This window comes from Natrix helvetica, assembly GCF_964273705.1.
Source record: "Natrix helvetica genome assembly, chromosome: 1".
In the NCBI taxonomy this organism is placed as follows: domain Eukaryota; kingdom Metazoa; phylum Chordata; class Lepidosauria; order Squamata; family Natricidae; genus Natrix; species Natrix helvetica.
In genome coordinates, this window is record NC_138548.1 from 118,029,420 (window position 1) to 118,050,479 (window position 21,060).

The 21,060-nt window shown below is 42.5% G+C and overlaps 1 protein-coding gene and 1 long non-coding RNA gene across 4 annotated transcripts in view; one reads left to right on the top strand and one right to left on the bottom strand.

Annotated features, from left to right (window-relative positions):
* Positions 1-21,060, top strand: part of LOC309382949 (acyl-CoA (8-3)-desaturase-like) — a 34,192-nt gene that overhangs the window by 6,366 nt on the left and 6,766 nt on the right. For both annotated transcript variants that reach the window (XR_014173733.1, XM_081934939.1), the window contains exons 2-11: positions 1,565-1,675; positions 2,641-2,838; positions 3,497-3,598; positions 4,126-4,254; positions 10,382-10,442; positions 12,179-12,255; positions 12,424-12,521; positions 14,567-14,663; positions 15,657-15,736; positions 17,138-17,263. Coding sequence is in view for 1 of the 2 variants with exons in the window: in XM_081934939.1 (XP_081791065.1) it covers positions 1,565-1,675; positions 2,641-2,838; positions 3,497-3,598; positions 4,126-4,254; positions 10,382-10,442; positions 12,179-12,255; positions 12,424-12,521; positions 14,567-14,663; positions 15,657-15,736; positions 17,138-17,263 (1,079 nt within the window). In the remaining variant the exon portion in view is untranslated. The remainder of the gene's footprint in view (positions 1-1,564; positions 1,676-2,640; positions 2,839-3,496; positions 3,599-4,125; positions 4,255-10,381; positions 10,443-12,178; positions 12,256-12,423; positions 12,522-14,566; positions 14,664-15,656; positions 15,737-17,137; positions 17,264-21,060) is intronic.
* Positions 2,730-21,060, bottom strand: part of LOC309382964 — a 43,961-nt gene continuing 25,630 nt past the window's right edge. For both annotated transcript variants that reach the window (XR_014173735.1, XR_014173736.1), the window contains exon 4: positions 2,730-2,843. This is a non-coding gene — a long non-coding RNA (uncharacterized lncRNA). The remainder of the gene's footprint in view (positions 2,844-21,060) is intronic.

Sequence of the window (21,060 nt, forward strand, 5' to 3'; positions counted from 1 at the left end):
TTTAAAAAAAAAAACTGGGCAGGAAATGAGAGTCTTCTCACTCTCCCTCCCTTCAGATACATTTTACCAGGGAAGGTTTGGTGTTTTTTCTCTCGGATGAGATTCGGGAGCTCAGCTGGAAGCTGCAGTATCAACAATAGGATTAAAGCCCTTTCTTGGTGCCACACCAATTAAAGAACTAATATTGCCCAATATGTACAACAGCCGCTCAGCATGTCTTCAGCTGGCCTTTCTGGACTTCGGTACATATCTGGAGAAAGCTACTCCTATGGTACAGTAGGATGTTGGCAGCTTAGAGAGAGTGTGAGCTACGTACAAATGTAACAATGAAACTCTCAAGCATTTAAAGAAATTTAATCTGGCCCATGTATTCATGGACTCAACACTACTTCATAAAGCATACAATATTTTTTGTGTAACCCATCTTTCAATTCATTTCTATCTTTCACTTGTAGAAATAATTGCCTAGGAGGTAACAATGGAGGAGACAATTTATTCTAAGTATAGAGAGTTTGATAGTGGTTCACTGTGGCTATGAACACAGTGATCAGAAAGGAAGTATTATTCGGAATATATTCTTGATGATAACCAAAGTTTCCTGTCATCAGTAAGCTAATTGTTACAGGAAGATACATTTATTTTACTCATTGCCAAAGGCACTGGATAGCTATCAACCTTGACATAAAATAACAATGCTGTATGTATGTATGTATGCATGCATGCATACGTGTATGTATGTATGTATGTATTTGCATCTACATAAAAAGAATGAAATCATGTTATTGATTCATGATGCTTGTGATAAAACTGACTCATTTGATCACTCAGCTGTTTTATCAGTCTAAAGTTCTTTTGTTTGAGAATAGACATTTTAGACAAAATATAATAATCCAGGAAAACACGTTTCTAGAGCAGCATCTAGTGGCCAAAAGTAAAAAAGTAAGGTAGGGATTTAATTGTCTTGACTTCTATTCAGATTCCTTTCAGGAACTGCCCCCCCCCCCCCCAAAATATGCAAAGGATTTCAAATCAAAAGGAAGATGCCATTGGAACCAATGTGCTGGCTGGAGACTAGTGCTTAAGACTAGATGCTTCAAATGATTAAACCAAGGCAGAATTTAAACTAAATGAGGAAGAGCAGAGAGGGAGAACCAGACTCTTTTTGGTGGCTTTTTTTTTGTTTGTAATTTTAAAACTTGGACTTCAGTGAAGGTTACAGGAGAAACTATTTGGACAACTATGTGAATTATGTGGGGATAATTCCAATTTATTATAGGAAAAAAATAGCATGCTTCTAAAATGAAGCCAATAAAATGGAAATCTTTAACCACCACAACCATGTTTATTCAACATTTTGCTGACTCAACGAGAGATAACAAAATTTGCTCCAGCTTTAAGAGTTGAATGAATTCCTTCAATTTCATTTTCCCCCAGGTTAATGGTTAGATTCCTTTAATAAAAAGCAGACATCTTCTGAAACAAAACCCAAAGATTTGTCATATTGATCACTTTGGGTGGACGCATAGCCCTATTATTTTTGCCTGGTTCTGTTTTGGTTTTGCAGGATCCTTTCACAGCGTTCCATTTGGACAAGAATCTAGTGAGAACTTACTTGAAGCCTTTGTTCATTGGGGAGCTTGCAGCTGATCAGCCCAGTTTTGAACCCAACAAAAATGTAAGCTATTCTGAGAACTGCCTTGAGAAAGATATCTTTGCTGATGCTACCATATGAGGAACCTGCAGTAAAAAAATTTGGGAACAAAGTCAAAGATACCTTCCTTTGGTGGTCTGCCTAAAATGGGAAATACAGAAACATACTGTAAGGAGGAATGGGATATGTTGAGAGGCAGTTTTCAGGTGAGAGAAGACTGTGTAGTACCAGAACAAAACAAAAATGATGAATTAGAATTTAAAAAAGATCTAGGAGATGTTTGGAGCGAGAAATATTAACTGTCTAAGATGTCAAATGTCTCCTATATTCATGTGCTGACTCTCAGAGCAAAGACATTTAACTTAGAATGATATCTCAGTAGGAATGGGCTTTTAAAAAATATACATAGATGAACATGGACATAGCCACACAGTCTGCATTGCAGTCTTTTGTCATGAAATTAGAACAAGGATGGCATCACTCTAAGCTATATTGAGTAGCACCAGGACAAAAGCCACATTTGCCTTTAATTTTATTAATGTAAAAGTTGGCAAACAAATTGAATATTTCCCCCTTTGTATGTTTTTTATTGTTATATTTTTGTTATATGAGCTGTGGTGGCACAGTGGTTAGAATGCAGTACTGCAGGTTACTTCTGCTACTTGGCAGCTGCCAGCAGTTTGGTAGATTGAATCTCACCAGGCTCAAGGTTGACTCAGCCTTCCATCCTTCCGAGGTGGGTAAAATGAGGACCCAGATTGTTGGGGGAAATAGGCTGACTCTGTCAATCGCTTAGAGAGCGCTGTAAAGCACTATGAAGCGGTATATAAGTCTATTGCTATTTTGGTCATAATTTTTGGAAGACTTTAAAGGCTTCAGACTATTGTGGTCTTTAGATGTGCCCACAGCCCAAGGTGTCAGGTTGCCCACTTGTAAATAAAAAGTTGCCTTCAGAACAAAGGAAGTATAAACACTGTGGTTTTCCATAGAAAGAACTTGTGGAAGACTTCCGTGAGCTCCGTGCCACCGTTGAAAAGATGGGACTACTGAATTCCAATCATCTCTTCTTCCTCCTGTCCTTTCTTCACATCTTGCTGCTGGATGTATCAGCCTGGCTCAATATGTGGTATTTTGGAACTTCCTTGGTGCCATTCCTCATCACTGCTTTGCTACTTGGGACTGTCCAGGTAATCTGTTATCAGATAAAGGAGAGCAGGGCTTGAAGCTTAAAAAAAAAACCAAAAAACCCTGAAGAGCTGTGGTAACTCCTCTGTGAGGAGAGGTGTCTACTTGCATTACCCTAAATGTCTAATTCAGCTTTTCTCTCAAGATAAATGAATATGGTAATCATCGCTTTTTTCATTTGGTCATCCTTGGTTTCCCATTTTGGACAATAATGCCCATTATCATATGCTCATCTATGCAAAGAAAGTTCCCTCCAAGTTTGTTACTAATATTTGTTTTGCTTCAGAACTCCCTTTGGAGTCTACTTTTTCATGAAACTATTGGTTTAACTCAGGGCTGTCAAACTCCCGGCATGAGGGCCAGATGTGTCACGTGTTGGCCACGCCCTCACCCAATTTAGCGAAGGGGAAAAAAAGTCCCAGTACATCACGTGACTCAGCTGTGACGATGTGAGTTTGACACCCCTGGTTTAACTCCTGAGATCTAAGTCCATCTGCCTGTTAAGCTTGTGTATTGTATTACTCAGATCTCCTTCTCTCCTCCTCCTTCAACCTTCTCTCTGGGTAATCTTCTGGGACCAAAGACTTCACAGGTTATATGGTAAAGCATTGTGTGCAGTCAAGGCATTGTAGTCATGCTAGCTATGGCAATGTTTTCCAGACCCAAGCCGGTTGGCTACAGCATGATTTTGGACATCTTTCTGTCTTTGGCAAGTCTAAATGGAACCACTGGATCCACAAATTTGTGATTGGACATTTGAAGGTGAGTTTCATGAAAATGGGCTTTGCTCTTAGCCATGTCATGGCATTGGGGCTCACGAGGGATTGGGTCCCTTGCACTCAGATTTTAATCTGCCTAGACAGGAAATACTGTATTTTTTGGACTATAAGACGCACCATGATTTTGAAGAGGTAAATTTTAAAAAAAGTTTTTGCACTCTGCAGATCTCCCAAACCATCTGCACGCCTCGTTTTTTGCAAAAAGAAAAAGGGCATGCAGAGCTTTGGGAGGCTTGCAGAGTGCTCCTGGGGGCTGGGGGAGGGCAAAAATGATCCATTTTTGCTCATTTTTGCCCTCCCCAGCCCCCAGGAACACTTTGCAAGCCTCCCAAACCCTCTGCACATTCATTTTTCGGAAGGGGTGGGATTTCGATAGGCCAAAATGCTGTATTCAGTGTATAAGACACACCCAGGTTTTCACCCTCTTTTTGGGGGGGAAAAGGTGCGTCTTTTTCTCCGAAAAATATGGTAAATATCTGAAGAGGCCTCTTCATTTGCCTTGTTTTGCAGGGAGCACCAGCCAGCTGGTGGAATCACTGGCACTTCCAGCATCATGCAAAACCTAACTGCTTTCGCAAGGATCCTGATCTCAACATGCATCCTTTGTTATTTGCCCTGGGAAAGATACTCTCTGTGGAGGTGAGACTTGTGGGATTTGGTGAATGTTGTATGAAAAGGGAAATTTTGCATGCACCCTGAAGCATCACCTTTTTAATGGAGACCCAACATACTTTTAGATCTTCAAAAATTGAATCTTAACAGAATGGAAAAATTATCAATTACATCATTGGGATAGTGACATGAATTAGGAGAATGAAATCTTCAAAAACTTAATTTTTTCCCTGGGCCTCTTTACATGAGTTAATAGTTAAATGCTGTTGAAGCTTATTTTGTTATTTAGACTGATTCAGAAATTTTCATACAATTTCAAATAAAAAAGCACAGTTATGTAGATTTATGTGAACACTGGTCTTTTTTGTATATATTTAACATAAAAACATAGTGGATAAGATTAAGTATCATAATTGATATTGGTCAAAACCACAGCTTTAAAACAATAAAAAGACGAAAAGTTTGTGTTGACTTTAAATATTTTTAAATGGCTAGGTTTTAAATCTCATGGAAGTAAGGATAGCTGACTTAAAATAAATGAAAATATTGAGAAATCTGAATGGCAAATGGGATGAATTTGTTTACTTCAGGTCAAAGTTCAGTGTAAAAATAGAACACCAGGGGTTAAGGTGCTTTCTAGTTTACTTCATAAAGAGTCAGACCAGAGGTGGTATTCAGCAGGTTCTGACCAGTTCTGGAGAACCTGTAGTGGAAATTTTGAGTAGTTCAGAGAACGGGTAAAAACTACCTATGACTGGCCCTGCCTCCATCTATTTTCTGCCTCCCGAGTCCCAGCTGATCAGGAGGAAATGGGGATTTTGCAGTAATCTTCTCCTGGAGTGGGGAGGGAATGGAGATTTTACAGTATCCTTCAGAAGTGGGTTGCTCCTGTAACCGGTAGTGGAATTCAGGCCTGGGATGCAGAACCCTGCAGGCCTGACACGCCTCTGAACCAGTTCCCTCGCTGCTGCCAGGCTGCCACCATTTTGGTTTTTAATGACTGCGTGTGCGCAGTTCACTGTAAATTGTTCCACGCATGTGCAAAGAACAATTTACATTGAACAGCACGTGGGTTGTGCGTAGTTGCGAACCAGTAGTAAAACCAGTAGCAACCCACTCCTAGTATCCTTCCCCTGCCATGCCCACCATGCCACACCCACCAAGCCACACCCACAGAACCAGTAGTAAAAAAATTTGAATCCCACCATTGAGTCACACGTGTGACTGTTTGTACTTTGAGCTTAAGTTGTAGGTTTTTGTCAGTGCCATGAGCTTTTGGTGCACAGAGAGCAATTTTGAAATGAAGGTTGTAGAGCTGGAGATGCTTAGACACCCAGACAGGTACACACTCAGGAGATTTTGGAATGCGATGGTTCACTTCACTCCCAAGAGGAAAGCTTCTTTCCTTTCAGGGAGAAAGAAGGAAGGGCTTGGGGAAGGAAGATATCATTTCAGAGAAATGTTCCCAGAAAGGGGACCTAACTCTTAGACAGATGCTCTGTATCTTCTCATATTGAGAATAATCCCCTGGGGAAGTAAATCCTGCCTCCCCAACCTTCTAGAATTTTCTGAGAATGTCAGCATGCTCAGAGGTGATATTCAGCCGGTTTAGACCGGTTCAGGTAAATCGGTAATGGACATTTTGAGTAGTTCGGAGAATCGGCAATTACCACCTCTGGTTGGCCCCGCCCCCATCGTTCCCTGTCCTATATTCCCTTATTTGTTTACCTCAGCTGAGCTAAACCACAGCTCAGCTCACCAGTGCTGACACTGTGGGCGGTCTTTGAGTGTTGTGCATGTGTGTGAAGCTTGCATTAGGTGCGCGCACACAAAGCACTCTCTCATAGAACCAGTAGGAAAAGATTTGGAATCCCACCACTGAGCATGCTCTTAACTTGGATTTGCAAAAAGCCTTTAAGAAAAATTCTCATCAGAGACTCTTGAGGCAAATCTAGCAGCTTATAGATCAGAGGACCTTTCCTTTGCTTGATTTCTTGTTGGGTAAAAATCAGAAAGTGGTGAGGTGGCCAAGGCTGCACATGATTCTAATTTGTTCAGGATAATAAAAGCCAACAGTATTGGGGACACCCTATCTTAGAAAGAAGGCAACTGAAAAGGAACATGCCTGGACATGTAAAATCGTGTGTAATGTGGAAAGAATGTAGACAGAGAGAAATTTTCTCCTTTTTTGAAAAGATAAGACCAGTAGTTATTTTATAAAGTTATTTGAAAGGAAGTTTAAAATGGACAAAAGGAAACACTTTCTTGAACAATGCATAATTATCTTGTGGAGTTTCTACCACAAGGCTGCATAGTGGCAGCTAACAGCTTGTTTAAAAGGAATTGGTTACATTCATGGAAGACTAGTCTGTTAGTATTGAACATTGTCACTCAGTTGTGTGTGTATGGGGGGGGGGCATACTAGGTGCAGTGACAGTTAGGTTTCCATGTGCTGCTTAGAGGCACCTCAGAAAAATCTGCTTGGCCAGAAACAAACTGTTGGAGTAAGATGAACCACTTAAGGGCTATTCTTAAGTTCTCATTGTATGTATTTATCCCCAAGTAAGTACGAATAGATTTGTTACTGCATTTTCTAATGTGTTATCTTCAGTGGTGGGTTTCAAAATTGTTTAGAACCTCTTCTGTAGGTGTGGCCTGCTTTGTGGGAGTGGCTTGCCAGTCATGTGACTGGGTGGTAGTGGCTTGCCAGTCATGTGACTGGGTGGGAGTGGCTTGGCAGTCATATGACTGGGTGGGAGTGGCTTGGCAGTCATGTGACTGGGTGGGTGTGGCCAACTTGTAAAATGTGGTGAAACTCACTTAACAACGCTCTTGCTTAGCAACCAAAATGTTGGTTCAGAAACTCTGGCATTTGAAGCATGCAAGTCTTAAAGCTGTCAAGTTACAAGACCCTTGCACCCCTAACCCTTTAGAAAAAAACCCCAGGTTGACAGCTTTAAGACTTGTGGACTTCAACTCCCAGAATTCCTCCTCCCGCTCTTCATCTTGATGATGTGTGGACGGGCAGGGGGAGGGAACTGGAACCAGTTCTAAACGGCACTGTAGATTTGTGGAACCTCTTCTACAGAAGAGGTTAGAACTGGCAGGAAGCCACCCCTGGTTGTCTTGAATGAATTTTTTATAATTTCCTTGACGACAGCTGCGGTAGCAGCAGCAGCAGTAACAAAAACCTATTAAAGGATTCCAGTTCTGTTAGTGGCTAGATTATGGATGAAAGAAATCATACAAAGTCGCACACAGTACCTCCTTTTAGGCTCATACTGCTTTGATTACTTAGGTATGCAAGAGTAGTTTGAACTCTTTCTTTGTCTGGGGGATTTCTTTCATCCATTAATTTTTTTTGCTAGCCAGATTTCATAGAAGAACCTCGTTGGTTGTTAGCTGTCACCTTATTTGCCAGGATAAGCCTTATTAGAAATAAAGCAAAGTTGAAGTGTGTTTCCCTTTTTTTCAAATGGTGAGACATACCAGGACAGTTTACTGGTTTTAGTTTCTTTTGGGTGGAAAACATTTGCAGACTAATGACATCTTTGCAATGTTATTTATAGAAATATAAAGGCAAGGTGCAAGAGAAGGGAAAGAGGCACTCAAACATGATAGAAAACAATTTGTTCCCTTAGTTTCCTGTTTCACCCATCATGTGGGTTTAACTGTTTCCACCTAGAACCATATGCCATTCTCATTTCCTTCCAAGCTGACAGCTGCTCTCCCCTCTATTTTTCTTTCATGTGTATTCTTCCATCTTCTATATATCACCTACTAGGAGCCACATATATATTAACTGATCATGAGCTCACAAGGCAATAGGGAAAGTTGTCAATGCAATTCTCTGGAGGTTTGTATTCTGCCTTCCTGTGAGACAGCTTGCTCCTTCCTTTTCCTGGGAGTGTGGCTTTGTCATACAAGCTGAGTGCAGATACACAGGATCCAGCTTCTCTTGTAGGCCAAGAGATTACACTTTCTTGTATTCTCTACCTACCTCTTCAGTCAGTGGTGTACCAGGGTTGGGTTTCAGCCGGTATACACCGGTCTGCGCGTACTGCTTCGTGAAATTTAGCGTGCTTTCCTGTACCTGAGCTTCCGGAGGCTCTGTACCAGAACGCTCCCTCCCCTGGCCTGCCCCCCTGCTTGCTCCCCCCACCTGCCCAGTCACCGCTTTCTCGCTTACTTCCCCCACTCACCCGCCCAGTTGTTGCTTGCTCGCCCTGCCTGTCCGCACCAGGCTTGCCCCGCCCGCCCACTTCGGAGGATTGGGAGATGCCCAAGTGGCGCAAGCTGTCTTCTCTTTGACAGCACCTGGTTTCCAATGGGGGTGGGGAATCTATGCAGAGGGAGGAAAAATGCATGGATTTCTTCCCCATCCCCATTGGAAACCAGGCGACTGTCAAAGAGAAGATAGCGTGCACCACTTGGGCTTCTCACAACAGCTGAATCCTCACCTCCTGTTCCCTCTTCCGCTGTTGGACAAGCCCATGTGGCGCACACTGCTCCCTTCTCTTTGACAGCCACCTCGTTTCCAATTGGGGGGGGGATCCATGCGTTTTCCCTCCCTCTTCATGGGTTCCCCCTCCCCCATTGGAAACGAGGTTGCTGTCTCTCTCCCTCTCTCTCTCACACACACACTGCATATGTGTAAGAGGGATTGGATCAGCTGGGAGGCTGGCAAAAAAGAAGCCTCTGTTTCTCCGCTGCCGTGGCTCGCAAGGGAAGGAGGCGGGGATGATGGCCGGCACTCATCCCCTCGCTGATTTCCCAGCCAGCCAGCCACCCTCCCAGGCAGGGCTGCAGCTGGCAGGCCTCAGAGGCGAGCAGTAAGTGAAGAGAGCGCCAGCCAGCATCCCTGCCTCCTTCCTCTGCGAGCTACGGCAACGGAGAAACAGAAGCTGCTTTTTTGCCAGCCTCCCAATTGATCCAGTCCCCCTTGCACATGCACCTTGCATTGCAGCAAGTGCGGTGTGTCTCTCTCTGTGTGTGCATGACATGTGTGCCTTTCGCGGCATGCCCAACACCTTTGGACACCCACCAGGTCACCTGCCATGTGGCAGAGAAATCTGGCTTCGGCAAAAGGAAAAAAAGCCGTTTGAAATTAGCCCTCACTGCCGCTCTGCTAAAAAGGTAGGAACCAAGGCCAAGAGATAACAGTATGACTAACCATAACGCCCAGAGTGGGAAGAGGCTGAATTGGGAACTCTGTGAATTGGCTTGTAGGACACAGAATGCCGTGATCATAGGATTTATTGGGCACCAGTTTTAGTTCATAGAATATATCTACGAATATAATTGGAAGGGATGTGTGTGTGAGAGAGAGACAGAGGAGAGAGAGAGAAAGGAAGGAGGGAAGAAAGAAAGAAAGTGGACGAGATACACACAAGAAAGGAAGGAAGGCAGGAATGGAGGGAGAGTGAGAGAAAAAAATAGAGAGACAAAGATAGAAAGAGAAAGAGGGGAAAAGAAAGAGAAAAAGGAAAGAGAAAGAAAGGAAGAAAGAAAAAGAAAAAAGAAAGAAAAAAAGTGGGAGAGAGAGATGAAAGAAAGAGAAAAGGGAAAGAGAGACAAAAGGAAGGAAGGAAGGAAGGAAGGAGGGAAAGAAAGAAAGAAAAAAAAAGAAAGAGAACTTATGACCACAATTGAGCCCAAAATTTTGGTCGCTAAGCAAGAGTTAAGTTAAGTGAGTTTCACATTTTCCAAGTTGGCCATGCCCACCCGGTCACACGACCGCCAAGCCATGCTCACCCTGTTACATGACCACCAAGCCGCTCCCACAAAACAGGCCACACCTACAGATTAGGTTCTAAAGATTTTTGAAACCCACCACTGTGGTGTACTATGCATTTAACTACCTAAACCATATTGCAGGTGGGTTTTTAAAACCGAAACTGAAGAAACTGCAATTGCTATTAGACTGGGTTTGAATCTCATTTGTGTTGTGCCGATGTATATGTACAATCTTTTATAGGTCAGGACTATGGAAACACTGGCACTGCTAAGATATCCTTAACCTTGGCTCAAATAACCTTGACATGGATGGTAGAGAGTCATTGATGAACTTAAGTTTGCCAGAACAAGTTTGTGCATTTATCTGGTATGATTTGTTGAATGTTGACTTGCCATGAACCTTTCTCCCCATTCACAGCTTGGCATAAAGAAAAAGAAGTTCATGCCATACAATCACCAGCACAAATACTTCTTTCTCCGTGAGTAACCCTTTCTTTCTGAAATATTCATATTCTTATTAAGGGCATATAGGATACTAAAACCCCCCAGAGATTTTTGTGTGTAGTGTGATTTTGCTGTGATTGGTTGGAAGGAAGAGTGAAACCCTATTTATCTGAGAAATATGGGACAGGGATGGCTTGCTGCCGGCATTACTGCTGGTTCGGCGCGCACACAATTTTATTGCTCCATGCGCATGCGCAGTTACCTATAAATAGGTCTGCACATGCGTAGAACATTTTTTAAAAAAACATGCCACGCCGACTGGGGAACCGGTTTGGAGGCGTGGCAGGCCTGGGTCACTGCCAGTTCTGGTGACCCAGGCCGGCATACCACTACCGGTTCAGCCGAACCAGTTTGAACCAGTAGGAACCCACCTCTGATACGGGGATAACTTTTTCCTGTAAAACATGTCATCTACTTATATTCCTGTCAAGTATCATTAGAAGGAGGCCTTTTTTGCAGCCTTTGTACAATATTACCGTAGCTGTTTCATGTCACCCTATTATAATCTCAAATGTCTCTACCCATCGAATTATATTTAATACTCCATGGCAAACTGCACTACACCTGGCAAATGAAGCTTTGCATCCCTGGGTTAACACAGACCTGGTCCACCTGGATCAATACTGTCTGAATCCCCTTTAATTAATTGAAAATAGTGTGGATGTAGATCAGTGGTGGGTTCCGAATCCCATTCCAACTGGTACGGTTGGAACGGGCCCGGCAGTGTCCACATGGATGTGTGCAGCACGTGCACACACAGTGCGCGCATGCGTCTTAGCACCTCCGTGAGCCTCTGAGATGCTCCAGCTCCTCCGCGGAGCGTCACACAGGCGCTGTACGTGCCATGCACGTGGGCAGAAGCGCGGAAGCCTTAAAAGCAAGGTAAGGAACTCGGGCGGGTGGGTGGGCCCTCCAGAGCACCATACCGGAACAGTATCTGGTGCTCTAGGCAGGCTGCGGTACACCTGTACCTGGCATACCGCCTGCAACCCACCACTGATATAGATGCATATGACAAATGGAACTGAGCCACAGTCAACCAAATGGGATCCTCATGGTTACAGGAGCTGTGGTGGCACAGTGGTTAGAATGCAGTATTGCAGGATAACTCTGCCCACAGCCAGGAGTTTGATCCTGATTGGCTCAAGGTTGATTCAGCCTTCTATCCTTTCGAGGTTGGTAAAATGAGAACCCAGATTGTTGTAGGCAATATGATGACATTTGTAAACCATGCTGTAAAGCACAATGGAGTGGTAAACAAGTCTGAGTGCTATTGCTATTGCTACAGACATCCTACTTATTGTGGGGAAAATATTAGCATTATTTTACATCTGTTGGGCATGTGAGGCTCTGAGGTTTGATCCATTAAAACAATTCTTAGGTCTTCCTGACACTTAGAGCCAATGAGTGAGTGCATAATTCTTCTCTGGCTTGCAAGAAAGTGAGACACTACATCTGAATCTTAACAAAGTCCCCCTCCTCTTATTCATTAGGTAGGGAATAGAGAAAGTGAGATCATTAAATATCTATAAAGGACAATATTTATAGCTCAGTACTGATGATGTTACCTAGTTTGAATAATGAAATGTCTTCAAGAAAACAACAAAGCTTAGAAAGCACTAAGGACCCCTCATTTTAACCTTGAGCTACAAATATTATACTTTGCTTTGAGTTGATTTTACTTAGACATGTAACTTTGCATTCTTCTTAGTTGGTCCACCAGCTCTGGTGCCTTTCTACCTGCAGTGGTATGTTTTCTACTTCGTTGTTCGGCGCAAAAATTGGGTGGTAAGTAGTATTTTCACTATGGTTCCAAAAGGAGGTTGCATTTCCATTATAGCATAATAAAGGGAGCCACAGCAAAAATGTAGACGAGTTTTTAAGATACTGCAGGTGCATCTTGGTATGGGATTATACCATACTATTTGACAGAATATTTCTGTGTTTTTGTGACAGGATTTGGCTTGGATGGTGACCTTCTATCTTCGGTTCTTCATAACATACTCATTTCTACTAGATCTCAAGAGCCTCTTGTGTCTTTTCCTCCTGCTGAGGTTAGTTCCATTTGATCCCACACTTTTCCGGATTTCTTTGGGTTGCCATGCCATGTCCTTGTAGACAAAGCTTTGTGCCTTATGCAGCCACGTGTATTGGCTTTCAGGTTCTGTGATACCAAAGGGTTGATTCTCGCACATTTGGGAGGACACCAATTGGGGCAAATTGAATAAATACATACATCAATATTCAGAGCCCAAACCAGCATTTTGCTTTCTCTCTTGCTTGAGTGCCCTGATTCAGACCAGGAATGGAATGCCTTAGCCTTCCCTGAGAGGGTGTTGTGGGATGGAGCATGATCATGTACAATGCCTTTTTGCATCTATAGATGCATTGTGTCTTCTCAGAGTTGCTTTTCAGCAGATGGCAAAATCTAGTCAACCTTAGTTGATCTTGGAATGGCCAAGATTCCAAGCAGCTTTGACCATGGTTACAGTAGTTGGATTTTAGACACCCCCCCCTCCCGCTGGAAGTTTCAGGGTTGTTGGTTAGACCTGGAAGTTTTAAAATCTTCCTGGAAGAAGAGAAGGTCAAATCCCTTCTATCACATTGCCAAGGAACATGTATATAATCATATAGAGGTGAACTCAACAAGAACATGTCTTTTCCTTTTTTTTTCTTTTAATCAGAGTTAGGGTCAGGGTTTTCTTTTCACATCTTCCCAGCCATTATACTGACATTTTCTCAGTGGAAAAAAATGCTAAATAGGCTACACCCAAGTCTATTTTTTACCATGAAGCTTGATGGATTATGTCAGTGGTGGGTTTCAAAATTTTTTAGAACCTCTTCTGTAGGTGGGACTGCTTTGTGGGAGTGGCTTGCCAGCCATGGGACTGAGTGGGAATGGCTTGGCAGTCATGTGACTGGGTGGGCGTGGCCAACTTGTAAAATGTGGTGGAACTCACTTAACAACGCTCTTGCTTAGCAACCAAAATGTTGGCTCAGGAACTCTGGCATTGAAGTGTGCAAGTCTTAAAGCTGTCAAGTTACAAGACCCTTGCACCCCTAACCCTTTAGAACCCCCCCCATGGGTGTTCAAACTTGACAGCTTTAAGACTTGTAGACTTCAACTCTCAGAATTCCTCCTCCCGTCATGTTGGCTCAGGAACTCTGGCATTGAAGTGTGCAAGTCTTAAAGCTGTCAAGTTACAAGACCCTTGCACCCCTAACCCTTTAGAAAAAAATCCTCAAGGGTGTTCAAACTTGACAGCTTTAATACTTTAAGGTTTAGATAGGACTCTTAGAGGAGGGCAGGGCGATTGGTGAGCCAGCCAATCAGTGATTGGTGGGCGGGGCAAGCGTGGTGCGGACAGGTGGAGGGGAGGGAGCTGGAACCGGTTCTAAACAGCACTGTAGATTTGTGGAACTTCCTCTATAGAAGAGGTTAGAACTGGCAGGAACCCACCCCTGGATTATGTGCCATCAAATGGTTTTTGACTCTTGTGACAACATCGATTTTCTCCATGAGAATACGAGATTAATCTGCTCTAATTCACAGGGAAATCTACAGCTCCAAAACTGGAATTCTTCCTCTTGTCTCAAATAGAGAACCAATTTGGTATAATGATTAAGGAGCTGAGCTAGAGACTGTGAGTTCCAGAATACCTGAGGCATGAAAGCCATTGGGGTGACTTTGGGCCAATCACTTTCTCTCAACCCAACTCACCTTTCAGGGTTCATATTGTAGGAAAAATAAGAAGAGAAACACCACATACACCATTTTGAATTGTACAAAATAAAGATGGGAAATTATTGTTAGGGTTATTGTTGTTAATAAAAAATATTGTTATAATTATTATTAATAATAGTAGAGGTTCTTAGTATACTACAGTTATTCTGAATAGTAATGATCATGAATTCTTCAGTAGCTTTTCTTTGCTAGAAATATGCATCTGGTTAGTTTGCTTTTGTTTAATTTTCTTCTAGTTGCATTTCCCTCTAATTCTTCTCCTCTTCTGGTGTTTCTCTGTTACTTCCAAACTGCTTTATTTGTACTTTTGTGTAGGTTGCAAAATTGTAATCTGCTTTTATTTTTGCTGCGTAGAATCATAGAAAGTCACTGGTTTGTCTGGGTGACACAAATGAACCACATCCCAATGGCCATTGATTATGATAAGAACATGGACTGGGTTTCAATGCAGGTGAGATGTACATCTCCCCAACCCTTATTTCAAGTGACATATTCATATATAAATGCAATCTAATAGATGGAGTGGAGGAAGGCAAAAGAGAAAAAATGAATTTCTCCCTCTGAGGAAGAAAACTGGTGTGAGGCATGAACTATCTGATCTCAAGCTTTGATAGTCTTTAGATATATGATGAAATAGATTTTGCCACTTAAAATTCCCCTCTCGCCCGCATGTATTTGAGCATGCAGATCAAGATCTGTCCTGGGATTAAAACATTGCACAAGACTAGTTAGGTACCTGCAGATCCTTGAAGGGTTTTTGGGATTGAGATCTGGCTGAGATTTTCTGCTACTCTCTGAGATCACAGAGCCTGTATTAAGAAATACAGTTTCTTATTTAGAAATACAGTTTACCATTTAAGGAATAAGCCATACGTTTGGATTTTTTTTTTGCCAATGGTAGGATTCTCAAAGTCATTGCAGACATAACCTGGAAGTCACTTTGATTTTCTGCAGTTCAGAGCACAAGTGAGAAAGCATATTTGTTTTGTGATAGTCTTGATAGCAACCATGGGTGTAAATTGTTCAACTTGCCTTTTCCTTGTGGGTGCAATTCAGGGCCAAATTAAGAGTCCATTATAAGCAGAATATTTATAAAGTGAACCATGCTATTACACTTTGTTTGCAGGTCAGTGAGTTCTAAGGATATCAATTTATTCCATCCAAAAAAGTAGAATCTAAGCCTAGCTCTGATTCAGAGACCAACCCTTATGTGGCACAAATAAAATCAGGGTTCTAGAAAGTGGAGACAAGTCTTAAAGTTGGTGATCATTGCATCACCTTTCTGCTTATATGGAGTTACCACACTATCTTGATTTTGATCCAAAGTACAAAATTCTCTTCTTGTTTAGAGAACAGATTGAAAAAGCTGCAGGAAATGTCCAGCAAGAAACAAAATCAATACATTCTTAGAGTTGGCTTATTCCTCTCTTTCTTCCCTTTTCAGCTTCAAGCAACATGCAATGTAAACCAGTCCTTATTCAACGACTGGTTTACAGGCCACCTCAACTTCCAAATTGAGCACCAGTAAGTATATTTGTCTTAGGGGAAATGGAAATTTGGGGAGGGGCGGTATCACAGTTTCAAATAAACTAGAAAATAAAGGGGATATTGCTTGATAATTGTGTTTGCTACCTCTTTCACTGTTGTTCTCACCATATTTGTCTTCTGAAGTTTCACATATTAGCTTTTCTGAAGTTTCACATATGATCTTGAATGAAGAAGAACATAAGTATTATGCAGAATAAAAATCTTCAGTAAGATTTCCCAGGTTCCTTCAAACCCTATTATTCTATGTTCTAATAATTCATCAGACACATTCCAAGGAATGTCAAGTTGCATTTCACAACTTTCATTGTTGCTTTACCTAGAACAAATTTCCTCTACCCTCTTTCCTGAGAACTTAATCTGAATCCTCCTACTTTCTCCTACAAAGCCTGTTCTTTGTTCTTTAGCCTTTAAGTCCCTTCTCCCTTTGCCTGCTTATTCTTCAAATGTTCATCCTTATTTTTCTCTGAGAAAATCAAACTGCCACTCCCCCCTCTTTCACTTCTCCTCGTATGCCAACCTAAAATCATAACCAATTTACTCTCAACAAAACTGAATACTTCAATGGGGTGATACTTTCCTTCTGCCCCTCTCCTCTCTGGCCAGATTTTCTGTTAATATGGTCTCTCTTCACATGCAACCCTTCTCCTGTTCTTCTTCTCAGTGTTTTGAAGTAGCATGAATGACTGGCCTACAAAAGCTGTACACCACTCAGTCAGTTGACCTACAGACTTACCAGGCTCCAAAAGAGATGAACATGGTGGTTAGAAATCACATTTTTCCCCTATTGCAGGGAACAGGAGTTATGACAGATATTTATTTATTTCTCATTGAGAGGAAATAGTTCTGGACCTTTCTGCACTATATCAAGTTGTTCATGCAGATCAACTCTCATACTTTATAACCATTTAAATTTTGAATATTTTACACACTCTTGCGATCCACCCTTTTTGGAGAGGAGACTTGGATTTCCTCTAACCCTGCTAAGTGTCAATGATAGATACTTGTTATAGTCTCCTCTTTCCAGGTCTCCCGTTCAGATAGTTCAATCTTTCAGCCACTGAACCCTGACAAGACCCATTACAATAATCTGTGAGGATGTTTAAGGGAAAAAAATGGCAAGACATAGCCGTAGAAGGAAAACCCAGTTTGCAATCAATCTTAGATATATCTCTGCCTATTTTGCTTAAGAACTCAATCAAGCTAGGCAAGGGATGCCAGAATTCTGCTTAGGTGCTTCTTCTAAACCTTTCTGTTCAGCACCATTGGGAAGAGGTTGTTGGGATTGAATGTGTGCTTATCTCATTGTTACAAAAAGAGGAGCCATAGACTGCATGACGTCTTACAGGTTTCTCTCTCTCTCTCTCTTCTTTCATGTAGCCTTTTTCCCACCATGCCTCGGCATAATTACTGGAAGGTGACCCCCTTGGTGAAGTCCATTTGTGAAAAGCATGGCATTCAGTATCAATCTAAGCCTTTATTCACAGCCTTTGCAGATGTTGTATGGTAAGCATTGGCTCTTATAACAAAGTTGAACCTTTTTCGTCCCAAATGTGCTTTCTCAAAAGGCAACTGGCTTCCTTGTTTTTTTTTTCTTTGAAAATGTTTCACTTCCCATCCAAGGAGTTTCTTCAGTTCTCAGCTTCTTAGATGAGAACTGAAACATTTTCAAAGAAAAAAACCAAGAAAGTCCAGTTGCTTTTTGGAAAAGCATCTTTGTGACAACCATAACCTGGATGATAGAAAATCTCTGTAGACATCAAACCTTTTTTTGGCAAAGCAATTTCACTAAGGGGAATGCATTTTTGGAAAGACTAAGGAAAATAACTTTGACAGAAATATGTAAGAACTATTATCTAGACAAAGGAAGTTGAAATTCAATCTAGAGAAGTGAAATGACATTCAGAATCAGCTCAGGCAGATGTCACCTTGATTCATTTAACCATAAGGAAGAGGAAGAAGAGGAAGTATATTGACTTACGGCCATAATGTAGCTTGCTCATCACAATTGTAAGTTATGACAGTCATAAAACAGGTTGGTCACAGGTATTGAATTGTCCTCCGTGGCCTGGCATTTATGCAATTATGATAAGATGAGGCTACATATGTCTCTGTAATACTGGAAAAGCACATGTTCTATTGTTTCAGTGTGCCCAAAGTCACAGGAGCATGATCTCACTAGATTAGGAATCTTCCTGTATCAGCCTTCAAGGAGAGCTGAGGGGAGGGCATGATATCATGCTAGAGTAAATGCCCTCCAGTGTTTAGATGTAATATGTGTTATTTATTTATATTTATTTATATCTATTTATTATTTATATTTATTTATTAACTTACTTTGCCGCTAATCTCACTATGAGGTAACTGGGTGGCTTACAATATTAAAAAGAATAAAACAACACAGAAACCAATTATCAGTTATAACTAAAGGATGGGAGGAAGAGAGTAGGGTGAGGGGGTGATGGTGGAATATGCTATTAATCTATCAACCACCTATAATGCGATGGTCCCCCATTGGCTAAGTGTCCCCTGGGGTGGCAGAGTATCTGTTTGTCTTAGCTACATGCAATTAGTGCAACACAATCATTGCAGCATGGATAGCAAAATGTGGATCTGGCAATCAAGGATCATAACACTTTAGCAGAAATGTCCTTTGGCTTATCTAGGGAAAGAAAAGGTGAGCTCTGCTGTTTCTTTTGTGCATCGGGTTCTCTTAATGCAGGAAAGTCCCCTCAGATTGGGAAGCAGATGAGGGCATACCTTTCTATGAAGATAGTGCTTGTCTGGAGTTTATTTCGCTTACAAGACAGTTTCTTTTGGCATGACTTGAAGTTATGTGGATTCTTTGAGTACTGCTGGTACGGAACTCTCAGGGGAATCAGGGCCAGGGTCACTTTCACTATTACTGGTGAGGAAGTGTGCTGTCAGCTTTGTCTTGTATGAGTCAAACGACAGACAACAGCGTGAGATGGTTTAGAAAGTAAGCAGCTTAATTGGGCAGATGTTTGTGCTGGTCATCTATATTGCTCTCTCTCTCTCTCTCTCTCTCTCTCTCTCTCTCTCTCTCTCTCTCTCTCTCTCTCTCTCTCTCTCTCTCTCTGTGTGTGTGAAAGAGAGAGAGAAAATTGTTGTTCTGATGTCTGCTAGTTTTTTTCTCAGATTTCTCAAAATGTGTTCTCTATTTTTATAGATTTAATTTCTTCCCTTAAAGTGTGTTTTGGCTTTTCTCTTTTGACATGGCTGGCAGATTTACTGGCATGCACCTGCCTGCAGATTTACTGCTATGTACAGTACATTTTTATGGCTTTAATGACAGAGTCAGGACCATTTGTTACTTTCCAGTAATAAAGTCACAGACTACCTTGTTCTTAAGGACTCTGATAGTTTGGATGTGATGAGTCTGCCATAGAATGGATTTCTAGGAGGAGTTGCTTTTTTGTAACACAGCAGTAGTTGGCTGCATTAACTGCTTCCAGATGCTCTGTTGACATTGTAGGGCAGGCTGTCAAAATGCCTATAGGGCCAGCTTCTGCTGCCATTTTAACCCTGACATTTAATTGTCATGGATGATTTGCAAATCAAGGGCTTGTTGGAAGCTGTCTGCCTTGAACTGCAGTATGATTTAAATTATGTACTATAAAGATTTCTGCAGACAAAAGCCAAACCTCATGGAAAGGTTGAGCAAGGTGGTTGTGGGAAGTGCATGTGACTTGTTCAGGAGGTTATTTCCCTGCTCTGGAGGGTACTTGGGTTGAAGCTTTGGAAGGCTGAGGAGGAGCCTGACTTGTTCCTGAGGGATTAAGGAGATCCTGAAATGCTACATCTGTCACTCATATTTTGTGTTGTCTCTGCATTGGGGAGATATTTGATCCTCATCTGTTTCTCTCCTTATTGGAGGTATTGGCCCCCAGTATCATTACTGGGGATGGTCCAGGTTCTCTGGATGGCATTTTTAGGCCATAGGACTGAGTCAGAAGGGATAAATGCAGTCACAGGTCAGGAACTTATTACAGAAGCTGTCACCACCTTTGGTCCTTTAATTGTCTTTGAGGAAGTCTTAGAGTTCTGACATTACACTGATAGGGGTAGCATATAGAAGGAAAATGCAGGTGTTCTAAGATATTCTGTGCCTACTGTGTTTCCCTGAAAATAAGACATGCCCTGCTAATAATTTATTTATTTATTTATTTATTTAAACTTATTAGTCGCCCCCTCTCCCCACAGGGACTCGAGGCGACGTACACAAGCAACAGTTAGCACAGTGTCATACAGAGGAGGTAAAAAATAAATAAATAATTACAATAAATAACATTAATAGTTTAAAAACTAAAATTGACAATTAAAAATGACCTAGGGGTGGAAAAGTTGTCGAATTATGCCAGGCCGGCTAGCCGAAACAGGTGGGTCTTCAGTTTACTGCGGAAGGAGCGGAGATCGGTTGTTGTTCTAATGTCTGGGGGGAGGTCGTTCCAAAGGGTAGGGCCCGCCACAGAGAAGGACCTACTCCTGGGCACCGCCCTCTGACAATCTCTAGAGGACGGCACCCGGAGGAGACCCTCTCTGTGTGAGCGAATGGGTCGCAGGGATGTATGGGGCAGGACACGATCCCGCAGGTAACTAGGCCCTGTGCCATGGAGCGCTTTGAAGATGGTAACTAACACCTTGAAGCGCACCCGGTAGGCCACAGGAAGCCAGTGCAGCTCGCGCAGGAGCGGTGTTATATGGGAGAACCTCGATCTCCCCATAATTACCCGCGCGGCTGCATTCTGGACCAACTGCAGTCTCCGGGTGCACCTCAAGGGGAGCCCCATGTAGAGAGCATTACAGTAGTCCAGGCGAGACGTCACCAGCGCGTGAGTGACTGTGTGCAGGGCCTCCCAGTCCAAAAGGGGTCGCAATTGGCGCACCAGGCGAACCTGGTGGAATGTCCCCCTCGCCACGGCTGCCACATGATCTTCCATAGCCAGCCGGGCATCAAGGAGGACGCCCAAATTGCGTGCCCGTTCCACCGGGGCTAATTGTTCATCCCCGATGGCCAGCGATGGAATGTGCTGGTTGTACCGGGGTGCCGGAAGCCACAGCCACTCTGTCTTGGAGGGGTTGAGCTTGAGCCTGTTGTCACCCATCCAGACCCGCAGGGCTTCCAGACAACGGGACATCACTTCAACAGCCTCGTTGGGGTGGTTTGGGGTGGAAAAATACAGCTGAGTGTCATCAGCGTACAGATGATATCTCACCCCAAAACCACGGATGATCTCGCCCAGCGGTTTCATATATGTGTTGAACAGGAGAGGCGAGAGGAT